This window comes from Artemia sp. Qi Xiang Cuo, chromosome 7, assembly GCF_049724085.1.
Source record: "Artemia sp. Qi Xiang Cuo chromosome 7, ASM4972408v1, whole genome shotgun sequence".
In the NCBI taxonomy this organism is placed as follows: domain Eukaryota; kingdom Metazoa; phylum Arthropoda; class Branchiopoda; order Anostraca; family Artemiidae; genus Artemia; species Artemia sp. Qi Xiang Cuo.
This window is the reverse complement of record NC_142800.1, coordinates 16102052-16121446: the sequence shown is the minus strand read 5'-3', so window position 1 is coordinate 16121446 and position 19395 is coordinate 16102052. Positions and strand designations below refer to the sequence as shown.

The window sequence follows — 19395 nt, the reverse complement described above, 5'->3', positions numbered from 1 at the left end:
CGAATCGTCTTAAAAACTCATGTAGTTCACCCATTTTTGCCGTTTTAAGCCCCCCACCAACAAAAAATTTCCCTCCTACGTGCCTGGTGATGTCAAACCTACACTCCGACATTTCTTCATCTTAATTGGCTTTAGAAATATCATGCAAAATATACGAGCCAATCAGGTGTTAAATTCCTTTTGTTTGTCTGAGTTTAGCATCCGATTTTTTAATTATCACCGACGCATTTCTAACAAACTACTCTCAAGTTAAGGCAGATAAACTCATGTAGTTCACCCATTTTTGCCTTTTTAAGCCCCCCATTGTGTGCGTGTCGTCTCTCTATGTGTGTCGTCTCTGTGTGTGTGTGTCGTCTCTATGTGTAAGTCGTCACTTTGAGTGTGTCGTCTGTGTGTGTGTGTGTCATCTCTCTATGTGTGTCGTCTCTGTGTGTTTGTCGTCTCTGTGTGTGTGTCGTCTCTATGTGTAAGTCGTCACTTTGAGTGTGTCGTCTCTGTGTGTGTGTGTCGTCTCTGTGTGGATGTTGTCTGTGTGTGTGTGACGTCTCTGTGTGTGTGTCGTCTCTATGTGTGTTTGTCATTTCTGTGTGTGTGTCTCGTTTCTCTGTGTGTCTGTGTTGACTCTGTGTGTGTGTGTATCGTCTCTGTGCATGTGTCGTTTCTGTGTGTTTGTCCTCTCTGTGTGTGATTCGTCTCTTTGTGTCTGTCGTCTCTGTGTGTTTGTCGTCTCTGTGTGTGTGTCGTCTCTGTGTGTAAGTCGTCACTTTGAGTGTGTCGTGTCTGTGTGTATGTGTCGTCTCTGTGTGGATGTTGTCTCTGTGTGTGTGTGTGTTGTCTCAATGTTTGTGTTGTCTCTATGTGTGTTTCGTATCTGTGTGTGTGTGACGTCTCTTTGTGTGTGTCGTCTCTATGTGTGTTTGTCATTTCTGTGTGTGTGTCTCATCTCTCTGTGTGTGTTGACTCTGTGTGTGTGTATCGTCTCTGTGTATGTGTCATCTCTATGTGTCGTTTCTGTGTGTTTGTCCTCTCTGTGTGTGATTCGTCTCTTTGTGTCGGTCGTCTCTGTGTTTTTTAAATTTTTGGGTCACCTGCCGGAGACTCTGGGCGGGTGGGCGCCCCCAAATATTGTCCCAAATTCCTCTCTCAATTTAGCACTTGTTAACCGATGCCCAGCGTCTCCAATCACTTTCCCGATAGCATCTATTCATTGTCTCAGCTCAGTTTAGAAAATCTGAGCCAATTTCCACTTTTTCAAATTTAGGGTCACTTGCCTGAGACTCTGAGCTAGTGAATTGTGGGCACCTCCAAAAATTTGTCCCAACTTCCACTCTCGCCTTAGAACTTATTCACGGATACCTAAAACCGTCAACGGTTAGACTGTTGCCCCTAGCGGTAACCATGACATGCTCTACACACATACCAACAATATATTTTTTGTTTTTTGTTTTCCGTTTTCACAATGGGGTCCCAATCGAGCTCAAGTCCATCGCTTAGCATTCAGGTCTTGACAAATAAAGCCCAGATAGTCGGACCCCAACGCTCCAATCTGAACACTGACTAAGATCCCAATTCTGAGCTAGTGAATTTCAACAATTCAGGCTGGTGGACTAAGACCCCAATTTTGAGCTAGAGAATTTGCACCATTCAGGCTGGTGGACTAAGACCCCAATTCTGAGCTAGTGAATTTCAACAATTCAGGCTGGTGGACTGAGACCTCAATACTGAGCTAGTGGATTTCCACCATTCAGGCTGGTGGACTAAGACCCCAATACTGAGCTAGTGTATTTCCACCATTCGGGCAGGTGGACTAGGACCCCAATTCTGAGCTAGTGAATTTTCACCATTCAGGCTGGTCGACTGAGACCCCAATTCTGAGCTAGTGGATTTCAACAACTCAGGCTGCTTGACTAAGACCCCACTTCGGAGCTAGTGGATTTCAACCCTTCTGGCTGGTGGACTGAAACCCCAATTTTGAGCTATTGGATTTCAACCATTCTGGCACTTTGACTTTTCATTCCCAATTAAATTAAAAAAAATGAGCATTTTCAACTAGAAATAAGGAGCATCGTTAAAAAACTAATACGAATGGAAATTACCCGGTATATGAAGTTAGCTACCCCCTCCGAAATAACTTTTTCTTTATGTTAGACTTTGACTTTTCATTCCCAATTAAATTAAAAAATAAGCATTTTCAACTAGAAATAAGGAGCATCGTTAAAAACTAAGACGAATGGAAATTATCCCGTATATGAAGTTAGCTACCCCCTCCAAAATATCTTGTTCTTTATGTCAGAGTTTGACTTTTCATTCCTAATTAAATTAAAAAATAAGCATTTTCAACTAGAAATAAGGAGCATCGTTAAAAAAGACTAAGACGGATGGAAATTATCTTCGATTCTGAGCATTTTTGTTTCCCCTCCAAAATTGCCCCTCCTCCCCTGCCCTCAGAAATGGGGGAAGGAGGGGACCTCTGAGCCTTGCCCTTGAGGCAGATCCCGTTTATTTTCGATTCTGAGTATTTTTGGTTTTCCCTCCAAAATTGACCCCCCCCCTCCTCGGCCCTCCAAAATGGGGGAAGGAGGGCCTCTGAGCCTTGCCCGTGAGGCAGATCCTATTTATTTTCGATTCTGAGTATTTTTGGTTTTCCCTCCAAAATTGACCCCCCTCCCCTGCTCTCAGAAATAGGGGAACGTAGGGCCTCTGAGCCTTCCCCTTGAGGCAGATCCCGTTTATTTTCGATTCTGAGTATTTATGGTTTTCCCTCCAAAATTGACCCCCCCTCCCCTGCCCGCAGACATGGCGGAAGGATGGGCCTCTGAGCCTTCCCCTTGAGGCAGATCCCGTTTATTTTCGATTCTGAGTATTTTTGGTTTTCCCTCCAAAATTGACCCCCCCCTCCCCTGCCCTCAGAAATGGGGGAACAAAGGGCCTCTGAGCCTTCCCCTTGTGGCAGATCCCATTTATTTTCGATTCTGAGAATTTTTGGTTTTCCCTCCAAAATTGTCCCCCCCCCTCCCCGGCCCACAGAAATGGGGGGTCGAAGGGCCTCGGAGCCTTGCCCGTGGGGCAGATCCCATTTATTTTCGATTCTGAGTATTTTTGGTTTTCCCTCCAAAATTGACCCCCCCGCCCCCGCCCGCAGTAAAGGGGGTACGAAGGGCCGCTGAGCCTTCCCCTTGAGGCAGATCCCATTTATTTTCGATTCTGAGTATTTTTGATTTTCCCTCCAAAATTGACAACACATTGAAGTATTTGCAAATTGGGTGTTTGACAGCTTTCCCTAAAAAACCATTCCTAAATACGCAATTTGACTATCTTTTTTGCAATGTTTAGGAACAGGTGGGGAATCCCCGCTCGTAATTGCTAATCACCTTAACCCTTTTTCTCCATCGTCAAATACATGCTCCAAAAATATTTTATTCAGAGATTTCATGTTAAAAAATTATCCTATCATTAATTACCACTTTTTTGCAAATGTCAATCAACACCAAGGAACGTAATTTCCCCGAACACATCAAACTGTTTCCAAGGCAGATTATCTTTTTAAAATGTTCACGCGTAAGTCTAATGTCTCAGGCATGGGTTTTCCTTGCGCAATTCATGTGTAATTCCATGTAAGTTCAGTAGTGCCTATTGCCTCAGATGTAAGTTTACATGTAAGTTCAGTAGTGCCTATTACCACACTACTCACGAGAAAGCGAGATTTTTTTCAGTTTTTTTTTTTTTAATGGAGATACAAAAGAGCATTTTCAAGATCTATGGATCCAATTGCCTCCTGTATCTCCCCATCCCCTTCAATTGCTGCCCCTGGCTGGTTGTGATAGCATGGGTTTTAGAAGAATTGGTTTTGGAGAATTAGGGCAAACGATCGCATGTTTTTAAATTGACTCTTACGAAAAACTAGTTTTGGTAGCTTAGTTTCCAAAGCTTTTGTTTTTTTCTGTATAAAAGTGAAGCAGCATATATTTTACATAAATTAGCTAGCATTAATTGGCCTAGTAGCTAATAGCCTATTAAGTAAATTTCTAAGCCAACCCAGGGAAAGCTTGTCATGGGAGTTAAATCATGGGCTAGTAAGAGCCTTTCAGGATTGAATTTATAGCAGAAATCTGGTTTTGGGATAATACTCTCAAGCTTTCTTTTTTATCCTTATCAGGCTGTATATGGTGCAGCTGGACTTTAAATCAAATTTATTAAAAAAAACTTTTTCGACAAAATAAGTTTTTCAAAGAAAAGTAAAGAACTCCATTAAACAAAAAATGAGCAAAAATAATTTATTGTTATTTATTGTAATTTCTGTTCGTTTTGGGTTTCATTTATTTATCGATTTTGATTTGTGGTAGTTTCACGCTTCGTAGATTATTTGATTTTATTTTTGCTCATTTTTTGTTTAATAGAGTTCCTTACTTTTCTTTGAAAAACTTATTTTGTAGAAAAAGTTTTTTTTAATTGAATTTCTGTTCGTTTTATATTGACATAGTCTTTTCAGGGAAGAGTAAAGTAGTGCTTTATACCTTTTCGTTTTTTAAGACTTTATACTTCGGTCTGCTATAGGTATGCTGGAGAAAAATCTTCAGCAATTTCTAACAACATACACCCTTTTAAAAATCTGGACACAGTTAGTACTGTTTAATTTAGTTTCATACCTCCTCTAGTTGACCTGAAATGGAAAACTTGATACCATTCGCCAAAAAAAACCTGTTTACTTTCTTTGATAGCTTGGATACACTTACGCTATTTTGATTTGGTTAACTTATAAGAGCAGAAGTTGCCCCAAAATTTTGAACATAATACCCTCAGTCGTTTTTGGGATACTGCTGAGATACCATATTGGGAATTAGCATTATCACAGTGTATTTTGATTTAATCTTAAGGCAACATTTAGTTTTTAAACATAATGGGCAAATGAGAGGGTGGGCGTGGGAGGGTGGGAGTGGAAGGGGGATTGGTTGCCCTCAAATCACTTTCGACTATTAAAAAGGGCATCAGCCCTTTCTATTTTCAGTCGAATAAGCCCTTTTTGAAGTTAGCACGACAACTCCTTCAATACGAAGTGCCCTGGTCTAAACAACAACAACAGCGAAAAATAATATATTATACCCAAATCTATCATCACTCCAAAACTGCCATGACTTCCAAATCATTTCTGACTATTAAAAAGAGCACTAGATCTTTCTATTTCCAATCAAATCAGTGCTTTTTGAAACGATAATGCTTTATATAAGCACCTTACATGTCCCTACTGCATAAATTAGAACCCTTACACTAGGGTCTGTTGTCATCCTCTAAGACCGAATTTCCAGAACTTTCAACTACATTAAACAAAATGGCTATCTCAAAATTTTGATTTGATGTGTTTGGAGGAATGGTGGGCGTGAGAGGGGGGTTAGTTGCCCTCCAATCACTTTCGACTAATAAAGAGGGTACTAGCCCTTTCAATTTCCAATCGAATGAGCCCTCTCTGAAGTTTCTACGACAACACTTTCTATAAAAACATTATATGCACCAAGGCCATAACTTACAACCCTTGCCCTGAGGGTTGTGGGGAGGTTTTCATCCTCAAAGACCTATTTTCCAGAACTTTAAACTACGTTGAACAAAATTGGCTATCTCAAAATTTTTATTGGATGTGCCTGTGGAAATGGTGGGCGTGAGAGGGGGTTCAGTTGCCCTTCAATCACTTTCGACCATTAAAAAGGGTACTATCCCTTTCAATTTCCAATCCAATAAGCCCTTTTTGAAGTTTCTACGACAACGCTTTCTATAAGAACCTTACATGCCCCCAGGGCATAACTTACAAACCTTGCCCTGAGGGCTGTGGGGGGGGGGGGGGTGTCATCAGCAAAGGCCTACTTTTTCGAACTTTCAACTACGTTGAACAAAATGGATATCTCAAAGTTTTGATTGGATGTTTTTGGGAAAATAGTGGGCGTTAGAGGGGGTTAGTTGCCCTCCAATCACTTTCGACTGTTATAAAGGGGGGAGGGGCTCATCATCAAAGACCTATTTTTCCGAACTTTCAACTACGTTGTACAAAATGACTATCTCAAAATTTAGATTGGACGTGTTTAAGAAAATGGTGGGCGTGAGAGGGGGGTTAGTTGCCCTCCGATCTGTTTTAAGCATTAAAAAGGGCACTAAGCCTTTCAATTTCCAATCGATAGAGCCCTTTTTGAAGTTTCTACGACAACACTATCTATAAAAACCTTATATACTCCCAGGGCATAACATTACAGCCCTTGCCCTGAGGGGTGTGGGGGGTTTGTCATCCGTAAAGACATAATTTACCGAACTTTCAACTACGTTGAACTAAATGTCTATCTCAAAATTTTGCTTGAATGTGTTTGGGGAAATGGTGGGCGTGAGAGGGGGGTTAGTTGCCCTCAAACCACTTTCAACTATTAAAAAGGACACTAGTCCTTTGAATTTCCAATCACATGAGCCCTTTTTAAATTTTCTACGACAACGCTATCTATAAAAACCTTATATGCCCCCAGGGCTCAACTTACAACCCATGCCCAAAGGGTTGTGGGGGGGGGGGGTTCCTCCTTAAAGACATAATTTCTAGATCTTTCAACTACGCTGAACAAAATGACCATCTCAAAATTTTTATTGGATGTGTTTGGGGAAATGATAGGCGAGGAAGGGGTGTTAGTTGCCTTCCAATCACTTTCGGCTATTAAAAAGGGCACAAGCCCTTCCAATTTCCAATCGAATAAGTCCTTATTGAAGTGTTATGACAACTCTTTCTAGACAAAGTGCTATGGTCTAAAAGAAACCAAGAAACCAAAAAACCAAAAAAATAAATAAATAATACATCGTGCCAACATCGTTCTTTACTTAGGCAGCAATATTGCGCTGCCTATGATAATTCCTATAAAAATTCAAACTTAAAACGACTAGAAATTACTATCAAAGAATTAATGAAACCCAAATTGATCATAGCTTAAAACAAATAATATATCAAACATGAAGACAACATATACTGATATAGATGAACAAATAAATCCTTATACGAGCAAAAATTAAAATGAATTAAAATGAAAAATCAGGTTAAGCTTAAAACGAACACAAATTACAAGAAATAGAAGTTTGGCTACTGCCCGCCACCTAATCTTAAACCTTTTAAAGCCTATTGCGTCGTTTACACATACTTGAAAACTATATACATTCTTAACAGTGCTTTAATATTTCAAAACATCGATAAAAATAAAGCCCTATAATAATCAAGATAACAGGAAAGAACTAGTGACAATAAACAGAATGTTTATTATATAGTGATATTAATTCTCGGAATTCTCAGCAATTCAATATTTTATATTTTTCAATTTAACAATTACGAAATAAATTTCAATATTTTGTATTTAGGAAAGTGCAAGGGACGCAATAGGCATAGAAGGTCTAAGGTTAGAGAGAGGGGGGGGGGGCAGTAGCAGTTTTTTTCTTATATGAGGCCCTGCTAGAACGTCAACCCTTAACAAGTCGCGTCCTTTAATATGCACAAATATTTTATTTGATTGGTAAAACGGAGAAATAATTTTATATATAACTGATGGGCTAACTAACTTCGTGAACGTAGCCAAAGAAAAGAAGCCCGTCAACCCCTCCTCCTCCCCCCGCTAAAATTTTCCTACCTTGAACTCTAATATGTGAACAGAGGCCCGATTATATGCAGGTGAGTCATTTTTAGATGCAAGACGACTAGAAGGCAAAGATCTGTAGATATTCTTTTTTAATCTGTTCAATTGTTCTTCAAAAGCACCAATATCTGGATCGGGTAAATCGATTTCCTGTAAACAGAAAAAAAGGATGTAGTTTATATAAAAAATATAAATGCTGATAATAATAAAACGAAAGTATGGTAAATGAAGCATAAGAAAATACAACAGAATGTAAAACCTAATAGAAAAATAAGGAACAGTAGAATTTTTTTCCAAGAATAGTCCAAAGTTATCAAACTAACCAGATCAACAGCTCTGAATTGAAGAGTGAATGGATACATAGTGGCTATTGCATCCTTCCATTATTTCTACCATAAACTCCCGATTTTACTTTTTATTTCCAATCTTTAATAGCTAAATGCCTTTGGCTCCGCCTTTCTTACTTTTTTCGTTTAGCCTACTTACCATAGTCAACTGCAGCTTAATAAGCTTGCAGAGCATCGTAATTAACAGTGACTCCTCGAGGAGTCTATCCTTCAACTATTTCTACCATAATTTAAAACAATCGTTTCGACCTTTGGAATCTGCAAGGATTTGGCGTCGGCTATCTGACTATGTTTGTTTGCATCTTTATCATAGTCATCAAGAGCTTATCTTGATCACTGAGCAGGGTAAGTAATAATAAGAAAGCTACAAAGTAGCTTTCGATTTGTAAGTGTTGACAGATGTATATTTGTCTTTGCTTTTCGTCTGGTGAGTTGAGTCAAAAGCAATTGAGTCTAAATTAGGAGCTACCATAAACATTCCATCCAGGTAATACGTCGTGACATCACTTACCAAGTAGCTTCCGACGTGAAACGTTGGGAAAAACACATATTATCGATTATTCCTTATATGCTGGATTTGCCAACGATCTAATTTGTTGTTTAATTTTTCCCTGCTCACCTTGATTTGCTTTCTTCTTATTTAAGAAAAGATTCATTTCTGGACAAGAAAAAGCTGATCACAAAGCCTTCCAAACCTTGATAAAGGCTAAAAAAGGAAATTTAAACTGTGCAGTCGTATGAACAATAATGCATACATTGCTTATGTACGCAGCCTATTTGAAATTTAAGAACTTCTTTCATTTTTTTTACCTCTTGTGTATTACGATCTCCGCGGCTCCATCACAACGATATGCCACTGGTCCTAGAAATTTCCTCATTTTGTTTTTAGCTTTGATGTATGCTTGTTTACCTTCTTAGCTTGTTGTACCTTCACTTGAATGCTTCAAGTAAGGGATTCCAGAGAATACCTCTGCTGGGAAACTCATTCCAGGTGGCGACAGATCGTCGAACAAAGCTCATTTTAAGATATTCCTAACGGGATGAACCCTACTCAGGGTTGTCCTGTCGGGGGGTGTTGTGGCAAATTACTCTTACAGACTTTGCTCCTTCGGGAACGAGCTTCGATAGCTCCTACAAGGCAGGGGAATGCACGTAATTGTAAACGACCAACAGCTACCACGTTGAAACGATGTTTGACCGATTGCACGGGTTTTGGCATCAGGGTTTCGAGAACTTGCTGCACGACCTGGTCAATTTCGAGAACACTCGAGAGTAAAAATACAACTTTTTAGGGCACCAGCAAAGAGGAGACATGCTTACTTCATAACTGGCCAGATTCAAAACGGATTAAAACGGACTCGTTAGGGAGAAGACTTTTGTTTCTCGGGATAACTCCTAGCTTCCTGAAGCAGGAAGATCCTACTTTGCTGGAAGGCAAAGAAAGACTCAATACATCAACACTAAAACTGCCCCCTCTAACGTTTTGTCAGCTTCAGTGTTTTTATTATTATTAATCAAAAAAAATATTTGCACAAACTAAGTTTTTCAAAAAAAAGTAAAGAACTCCATTAAATCAAAAATTAACAAAAATAGAATCAAATTATCTACCAAGCATACAACTACCACAAATCAGTATCAGTAAATAAATGAAACCCAAAACAAACAGAAATTAAAATGAGTCAAACTCAAAACGAGCAAAAATTAATCTCAGTAGGGTTCTAGACCCCATGCTTTCTACAAGCCAGAATATAATTTGTACTTTACTGAAAAAAATGCACATTGTCAGTTTAATATACATATGCTGATATTTATTCATTAAAATCTTAATTAATTTTTTGTTTTCTTAAAAGTTATAAGTGAAAACATTTAAAAGAATTTTTTTTTTCAGTAAAGTACAAATTATATTCTGTCTTTAAGAAAGCATAGGGTTTAGAACCCTACTCAGATTAATGTTTGTTTTGGGTTTCATTTATTTATTGATACTGATTTGTGGTAGTCGCATGCTTGTTAGATTATTTGATTATATTTTTGTTCATTTATGGTTTAATGGAGTTCTTTACTTTTTTTAAAAAAAACTTATTTTGTGGAAAAAGTTTTTTGACTAATTTCTTTTCGTTTCATATTGACATAGTCATTTTCAGGGAGAAGGACTGAGCCTCTTCTGAAGTTAAACAACCATCCCTTTCACAAAAACCTTTAATACCCACTGGTAATAACTTACAACGCTTGCCCCTAATCTCTGGGGTTTCTTTCAACCCCAAAAGCCTTGTTTTATGATATTTAGACTATTTTGAATAGAATGGCTATCTTAAAATTTCTATTAGACGCATTTCGGGACAATATGAAGTGTGTGTAGGGGTGAGAGGTGAGCTGCCCTCTGATTACTTTGACTCATAAAAAGGGCACTAGACCGTCTGATTACCAATCAAATGACGCCCTTTGAGGTTTGCATGACCAAACTTTCTATATAAACCTTATATGTCCCCAGGGCACAACTCACAGCCCTTGCTCTGAGGGTTTGGGGGATCTGTTATCCTCAAAGACATAATTTCCAGACGTTTCCGATACGCTTAACCAAAATTTTGAAGTGTTTGGGAAAATGATAGACGTGGAGGGGGTCATTTGCCCTCTGATCACTTTTGACTAATAAAAAAGGCACTAGTCCTCTCAATTTACAATCAAATGAGCTCTTTTTGAAGTTTCTACGACAAAACTTTCTATAAAAATGTTATATGCTCCAAGGGCATAACTTAGAACCCTCGTCCTGAGGGTTATGGGGGGAAGGTCTTCATCCTCAAAAACATTACTTCTAGACCTTTCAACTACGTTGAACGAAATGGCCATATCAAAATGTTGATCAGACAATTTTTTGGAAATGATGAGCGCTAGAAGGGGGGTCTCCCTACGAATACTTTCGACAATTAAAGAGGGCAATAGCCCTTTCAACTTCCAATTAAGTGAGCCCCTTTTGACGTTTCTACGACAACGCTATCTATAAAATCCTTATATGCCCCAAGCGCATAACTTACAACCCTTGCCCTGAGGGGTGTGGGGGGTTTGTCATCATCAAAGACATAATTTCCAGAACTTTCAATTATATTGAACAAAATGCCTGTCTCAAAATTTTGATTAGGTTGTGTTTTGGGAAAAGGTTAGTGTAAGAGTGGGGTTGGTTACCCTTAAATCGCTTTTAAATATCGAAAAGTGCGGTGTCACTTTCAGTTTCCAATTCAATGAATCCTTCTTGAAGTTTTTATGAAAACTCTTTCCATGGGAAACTTATATGCCCCAGGGCATAATTTAGAACCCTTACCCTGAGGGCCGTGGGGGGGGGGGGGGTTATCATCCTCAAACACATAATTTCCAGGTTTAGTGCTAATTAAACTGATTATCAGTAACAAATTACGTAGTATCTGTACTTACTACTAGTACAGTACAGATACATTACTCAGTACAGATAACTGAATATCTGTAAATAGAACTGATTATCAGGTTTAGTAAGAAATCTTCCTTCCAAAACAAAAATAAAAAGACAATAAAACAAAAGTAACAAAAAAGGACAAAAATAAATTAACACCGAGTTATTTTAGTATAAGTTCATACTTATACTAGTTCATAAGTTCAGTTCAACTGAAAGTCCACCAAAATTACATTGGATAGTGATTCTAAACCTTGGTTTCAAAATACAACAAACGAAATTAATAAAAAAGAAGAAAAAAATAGTCTTAAAACTGAATAATTTTAGTATTTATAACCAAGTCCATAGTTCTTCATCAAATTGTAACTAACCCACAATAATTTTGGTTCTAATGCCAAATCTTCCTTCCAACACAAAAAAAAAAAAAAAAAAAAAAAAAAATAGAAAAAAAAACAATAGAAAAAAAACAAAAAAGAAAACATAATTAACACCCAGTCATTTTAGTATTTAAAACTAACTTCAAACCCATAGTTCATTATACGCCTGAAAGTAAACCAAAATTACATTTAATACACAAACGAAAAAAAAGTTTTTTTTAGTAAAACCAGTAAAACTAACTTTTAGTTTTTTTAGTAAAACTAAGTTCATACTCCAGTGTTCATTATGAAACTGAAACATAACCAACATTACATTTAGCAACGATTTTAAAATCACAGTTCCAAAACAAAAAAAAAAAATATAAGAAAATACGAAAGAAACAAAAGAACAAAATTACAACCAAGCCAATTGGTCTTTTAAATGAAGTCTATGGTTCACAAGCCCACAACTAAAAGTATGATATTTTACCTGTTTTAATTCCGGGTGGGCTACAAGCAGTTTATTAAGAACATTGACTAATTGAGGTTGAGATAGTCCTCGCATCAATACTTCAACCGGGGCATTATTACATTCGGGGCGGATTTCAAATTTGGGCCGCTTTGCATTTGGTGACCCCTGGAAAAGCAAAGAGAATATATATATATATATAATATTAAAAGAAAATAAATGCAGAAGTTAGACAATATAAAAATGTAAAGGATGCAACACTAGGTTATATAGTCCAAGTCGTTGGTGCCAATCTCTGTTTCATGCCCCTTCACCCAAGTGAAACGGTAAGTTGGGGACCAGCCATCCTGGGCTTTCGCACATCCTTTCTGTTTACCTTCCCCAGATTTCTCCAGGTACCTATTTAGAGCTGACTTTGACTGAGCTTACAGTGTCACGCCACTGATCCCCGTCCCAAAATCAAATAACGAGCCACACCAGGACTCGAATCTGTGTCCTTACGGAGGCAGGTTTGCAAGTCTAGCGCGTTAACCAAACGGCTATTTCGCATATAAATATAGGACTCAAGCAAAAAATTAAGCCAACAAAAAAAAATTAAGGAAGGAATAATAAAGAAGGTGGAGATTTGGTTTTACTATTAAGCTGCAGTTATCTATCGATAGCTTGTAAAGAAAATTATAAGTGGTCAGTGGCCAATTTCTTTTTCTTGTCATTTTTAGGTAAGACTTTTTTAGGTATTAAAATAAACAATACCTAAAAGTCATTATTACTGATTATACCAATAATTTTGTATGAAGGCAACCTAATAGACTAGAGCCAATTTGGAGGAGCAGCAAATATTCTTTACGACTTAAGTTACGTCTCTTCAATAGCTATATGCTCTTTATACTCTTCTACGCTAGTGAATGCTAGAAAATGAATCAACAGCTTAAAAAGAGAATTCTTGCATTTGAAAATATAAGCCTAAGGATAATTTTCAATATAAGCTGGCGACAGAGAGTTAGTAACTCCGAAATTCGCAATAGAACTGGCAAGCTTCTCATTACTGCTGTTCTAAGGAAGAAGAGGTGGAAATATTTAGGACATGTACTCCGCATGAAAGATGGCCTTCTTTCTCGGACAGCCTACGACTGGAAACCAGGCGACAGAAGAAGACGGAGGTCGTCCAAGGAACACTATGAGGTGAACTTTTGACCCAGATCTGAGGATGGCTGAAACTTTGTTAGTACCTGAATAGGGAGATGTCATCGCTGCACCATCTCTCCGGGACGAATGGAGAGGCTTCGTCGACGCCCTATGCGCCACTAGTGGCACCGGAGGAACTAAAGTCTAAGGTCAGTCAAAGTAAATTCTTTTTTTTTCAATCGCCAGTGTTGTTCTATTTCAGTAAAACATTTTTTCCAAGTACTTCTAGAACGGAAAAACTGATATCTCCACTTTTCTTTCGATTGCGAGTATGGCAAATACTCTCGTGTGAAAATAGTCAAAGCAACTTACAAGAAAATTATTTAGCAATGAATTCGTCTTTTTTCTGTGTTAATCTTTATTTTTACGAACTTCGTCAAGAACTTTGCTTGGCAATATGGTTCCCAGGGTTTGATCCCAGCTACCATAAGGTTGGGCGACAGGCTTACAACCTGTTTCTGTATATATAAAAAAAAAAAAAAAAAAAAAAAAAAAAAAAAAAAAAAAAAAAAAAAAACTGAACATCGGCAACTGTCGACGTCTTATGTGACATCAATAGCTGTGGAGGGCAGGGTTGCCACCTGTAGCACGAAAGTGCTATTTTAGCACTATATCATTTTCTGTAGCCCGTAATCAAGGTTGCCACCTACAGCACGAAAGAGCTATTTTAGCACTATGACGGTCAATTTTTCTTACTGTAGCACCGAAAATCGCTGTGGGCAATTGTAGCACTTTAGAAACTAACCGTGGGGGCGCGATTTTATCGCTTTTTATCATGATGAACCTGACAAGCTGAAAATCCATCACATAGGATTTTGAATCGACGTCTCAGTTGCTTGGTCTTTTTTTTTTACAGGGATAGGTCCCGACTTTGCGGCAGCGGGAATCAAACCCTGAGCTAAACAATCAATCGACTTCTGGGTAATTGATCATGTTTTTTATAAATAATTATTTCTATAATATCCAGGTATTTATATTTGTTTACGTTCAGCCATCGTCTCCAGATTTGAGCTCCTTGTAGGATAAGTGTTATCGGTGTGTTTTATTCTATACATTATTAGAGATAATTTTTATTTATTTATCATATTATTTTCTTTTCCTATATTTTGGGTTTATTTTTCATTGACTGTTTTTTTTTTCATATGCATATTTATTGACTAAATTTTTGTTATCTAGTTTGTTATAAAGTTTGCCTAGTTTGTTTTCTGCTGGGTAGTGGAGCTCCATATCGCCTGATTTAAGTTTTAGGGCTGCGAAAATTAAATGAACCCTCTCTCTCTCTCTGTCTTTTTTTTCTTTTTTTTATGAGTAAATGTTTTAAACAATATGTGTTTAGCTGTTTGAATATTTTAGTTCATGATCCCCTCCTATACAGGTCAAGGAGCCCTTGCTAGGATTATTAGTTTTATTTATTATTTATTTTTGTTCTTTTTTTAATGTTTTGTATTGTATTGTTTTATAAATTGCACTAATAATTTATGAATTAGCTGTCAACAGTATTACGTCATAATAAAAAGGTGAACATGTTCATAAGAACATTTAGAGACACCATGAACCAAAATGTTAAGGGAGCAAGGGGGGGGGGGGTTCAGTGGGTCTTAAAGATAGGACAGTCTCCTTGTTTTTAGTAACAAACATAACATCTTATTATCTCAAGCAGGTGGAACCGTTGCGTTTACCAACTTAAATCGAAATTTTGGTATAAAGTCGCGGTCCTTTTAGAACAACACATATGAGCAAGTGGTTGCCCCCCGCCCCCCCACTTACAAGTCACCTCGAACAACATCAAGGGGGTTCTGAATCAGAGCTAAAGTACATGACAAACTATATAACGAGGCACCCTTGATTTACCTTTAGTCTCTATTTGATATATACGATAAAAACAGAATCATTGACCATTCGTTGTCTTCTGAACCAAGGTTGCTTGTGGATGCTTAATTCCAGACATTCTAGAGCAGCGATTTTTAAACTGAGAGTGATCTTGGTAGTACAGCAAAAATCACAGCACATTTTAGCTACTTATATTAATTTGTTTATAATTATAGCCTATGGCGTTTCTAGGGTTATATTGTATTATTCATGAATATAAGAATTAACATTCGAAGGACAATTTAATTATTTAGCAAAGAATTAGAGAAAAATAGATACTTTTCCTTAAAAGTTTTGCAGTGATTTTTGGATTATAATGACACAAATAAATCCTGTTATTAATACAAGCGAGGAGCTTTAATTCAGAAGGAGGAGCTTCAGCTATAATTCACTCATTTTAGTTGTAATAACTTTCAAAATTCCACTTGCTGGCTGATCTTCTCCATCATTTTTCTTTTATGTTAACTTTCATGCACAATTAAAATTTCATTACTTCCTCAAACAAAGGCAATTCAAATACAATACAACAAAATTGCATTGACAAAATAGAGCACTGATCACAAAAAAATAAGAAATAAAAACATTTCTCGACAATTAACATTTGGTATAGCTTACTGATAAAATTGTTTGTTGAGCTCAAGAAAAATCCAACCGGCGTATGTGTTACCAAGTATTATCTTGTACTATCAAGCGCCGGTTCTTGCTGATAGCTTGCAACTTTGCCCTCTTTTTTGAGGGATGAGTTTTGCCTGACCAGGCTGGTCTGAAACTGGTGGGTGGGGGTCCCCGGATGTGGAAACGATATTTAATGCCCTGACACAATTAAGGAAGGCTATTCTGCCAAAAGAAAAGAAAAGAGACCAACAGAAAAGAAAACAGATATACAAGCCCTATCTTAAAATGCCAAATTAACGTTTGGTATAGCTTTACTGATAAAATTGTTATATGTTGAGCTCAAGAAAAATCCAACCAAGGCTAAAACATTAAGGCTATCATAAGTTTGTTTTGAGCAAAATATCAATGACTAGCAGGTGACTGCACAACTCTCAGGCATACGAGGGAGGCGAGGCCAAATCACGTTTTTTTTTCTAAGGATTGATACCCCTCCCACAAAAAAAAAATATTGGCAAAAATTGTTCCAGAAGAGGAAGAGAGACAATCATGAGAGGACTCCCTTTCTGTTTTTGTTCTTATTATTATTTTCATTATAGTAGCACAGTCCTATCTTGACGCTTTGAAAATGTCTTTGGCATAATGGTTTCCAGTCCCAGCTACATGTGAAAGAGAGAGATTTTTTCCCATATGATTGTCTATAAAAGCAAATTAGGCGCTACAACATGACATGAGAGTTGTATTGGGTATACAGCTCTGAGCCATGTGCATTTGTATACCCGTGCAAAATGTTTTACCCCTTCAGTTTTCACAAATAATATTGACCTAATTTTTTAATAAAAGTGTCTGTAAGCCACTGAGATAGTTTAAAGGGAGGACCATACAATAAATTTTAAACCTTTGGAAACCGAGGTTCTAGATATACCTAGAAATTTATTTCTCGAAAATCATACATTATCATATGCCACATTTAAATTCCACTTTAACAGCATTTTCTATTTCAAACAAATTACGATAAGATATCAAGGTCTACCATTCATTTTGATATTCTAGAAAAGTATAATTGATACAATCGAATCATGAACTTTAAATAATTTATTAGATTTCGTCTAAGTAATCGAATCAACTTAAGACAATTCAATTCAGCATCTTGTAAATATTTAAAATCTATTGGCAAACCAAAGATGTTCAATTCACGGTAGTTTTTCTTCTGAATTTTTGTATCTTGATTTTTCTCACCGTTGTGAAAATCTCTTTCGTCCTGATCATGCTTACTTTTCTTTTGTTCACGATTGTTTCTTTGCTATTTTTGCCATTCTCAAAGGCCCCTCAACTACAAGAAAGGGTTACATCTCTTCGTAAGAATACAGAAAAAACAATAATAAATCATTTTTGGAAAAATTATAATTTCACAGGGTACTCTAATGCATCACTGCAGTTGCATCACTGCAGTCATTTCCACAAAGAGGGAAAATAGGAGCGGGCAACATGTCTATGGAAAGTAGGGACCACCCCTTTTTAGAATTACAATAACCTTTGCTGGGATTGAGTGTAAGGTCCTTGAACACCCCCCACCACTCTAATGCATCACTGCAGTTGGACCCAGTCATTTCCACAAAGAGGGAAAATAGGAGCGGGCAACATGTCTATGGAAAGTAGGGACCACCCCTTTTTAGAATTACAATAACCTTTGCTGGGATTGAGTGTAAGGTCCTTGAACACCCCCCACCATGTAAAACAATACCGTCCCTGTGAAATAATGCTATTTAAGCGTAGTAGGTACCTAAGGTACCACCAAAGGCCTTTTTAGAGTAACCACCACCTTTACTGAGGATAGGCTTAAAGTTCTTTACTAAGGCTAAAGAAAGATATAAATATGTGTATAGATACGAGGAGTAACTGTTCCTAATCGTGTGAAACAACGCCGTCTTTGGAGCATTTTTTATTTTGCATTAATTTCTTTCGCCATATACACCAATTAATACATAAATAATTTCTAAGTCTAGCAGCATACCATCAAAGTAACTGAGCGCATTAAAAACCATGTAATATTAATAATAAGTAATAATTAAAAATGAGGATATTGGAACATGCCTTTTTGGGACTCATAGCTGATAGATCATATAGAGGTAGTCTTTTGCGTGGACTTTGACGAGTAGAATATCTTGGAGGTGTTCCTTTCGATGGTGTGACTTCCCCTCTTTTAGATGGCGTTACTTGCTTGTTAGGTGTCCTATAATACACAAAATGAGATTATCTTTCATCTCAACTACTTCGTACGGGAAAGATACGATAAAAATCAGAGAATATTAGATGGCGTATGCATTATCAAATATTATCACGCACTATGAAGCGCCGGTTCTTGCTGATAGCTTGCAACTTTGCCCTCTCTTTTGAGGGATCAGTTTTGCCTGACCGAGCTGGTCTGAAACTGGTGGGTGGGGGTCCCCGGATGGGGAAACGATATTTAATGCCCTGACAGAATTAAGGAAGGCTATTCTGCCAAAAGAAAAGAAAAGAGAAGAGATATACAAGCCCTATCTTAAAATGCCAGCCAGAGAGGAGAGGGGAGGGAGTACCACCCCAACAGCTATTGATATTTTTGGTAGGGAGGTAGGGGTGTGCGAAGGCAATGAACCTTTGTGGCCAAATTCTCGGCATAGTTTTGGGAGTCCGCAAAACAATAATAGATTAATAAAATCCTTGAAAAGCCCCGAAAAATATTCACGTATGTTATGATAAAACTGATATCTCAAGTCCACCGTAATACAAAACTTCTTGTCAAACCGGTCGTGATATGGTAACAAACTGTAAGTAAGGAGCGACTCGTCCCAAACGTAACTGAAACTCTAAAATACGGACTTTTGATAACAATTGATATATCAAGAGAATTGGATTTTATACTGATTCCAGAAACATAAAATTCATTCAGTTTTTTTACCCATCAAAAGCTACGAGCCTGAGAAAAGTCACGTGCTTTTCGAAAAAAAATCAAGCGATATTAATAATAACCACTTCAGATTCAGCATATCAGAGAACCCTGATATAGAGGTTTCAAGCTCCTATCAATAAAAATGTAGAATTTAGTATTTTATTTCCAGAAGAAAGATCATGAATGCATGTTTTATTTGTTGTTGCTTTTTTCAGGGGTGATCGTATTGAAAGAACAGTCCAAGAAGATCAGAAGAGGTCTTTTTAAGGGACTAAAAAGATTTGAGGGCAACTAGCCTCCCTCTCACACCTCTTTTTTCCTAAAGACATTCGATCAAAATTTTGAGATAGCCATTTGATTCGGCATAGTTGAATGCTCCAGTAACTATGCCATTGGGGATGAAATCTTTGTCACATTTTCGCTGCCGCTTTTATATGTGTCAGAGACGAAAGACGAAATAACCACTTCTAAGGCAAAAATTGCATATTTATGCTCTCGAAATGTGCTCATAAATATGACGTCATTGAAGTGAATCTTGTTTTTTTCCAAAATTAAGGCTCTTAATGA

General features: G+C 37.4%; 1 protein-coding gene across 2 annotated transcripts in view; it reads right to left on the bottom strand.

Moving 5' to 3' along the window:
* Window positions 1-19395, bottom strand: part of LOC148950003 (uncharacterized) — a 58792-nt gene that overhangs the window by 22759 nt on the left and 16638 nt on the right. For both annotated transcript variants that reach the window (XM_089092061.1, XM_089092062.1), the window contains exons 4-6: window positions 17991-18129; window positions 12252-12398; window positions 7635-7790 (exon numbers count right to left, since the gene is read on the bottom strand). In XM_089092061.1, coding sequence (XP_088948187.1) covers window positions 7635-7790; window positions 12252-12398; window positions 17991-18129 — 442 coding nt within the window. The remainder of the gene's footprint in view (window positions 1-7634; window positions 7791-12251; window positions 12399-17990; window positions 18130-19395) is intronic.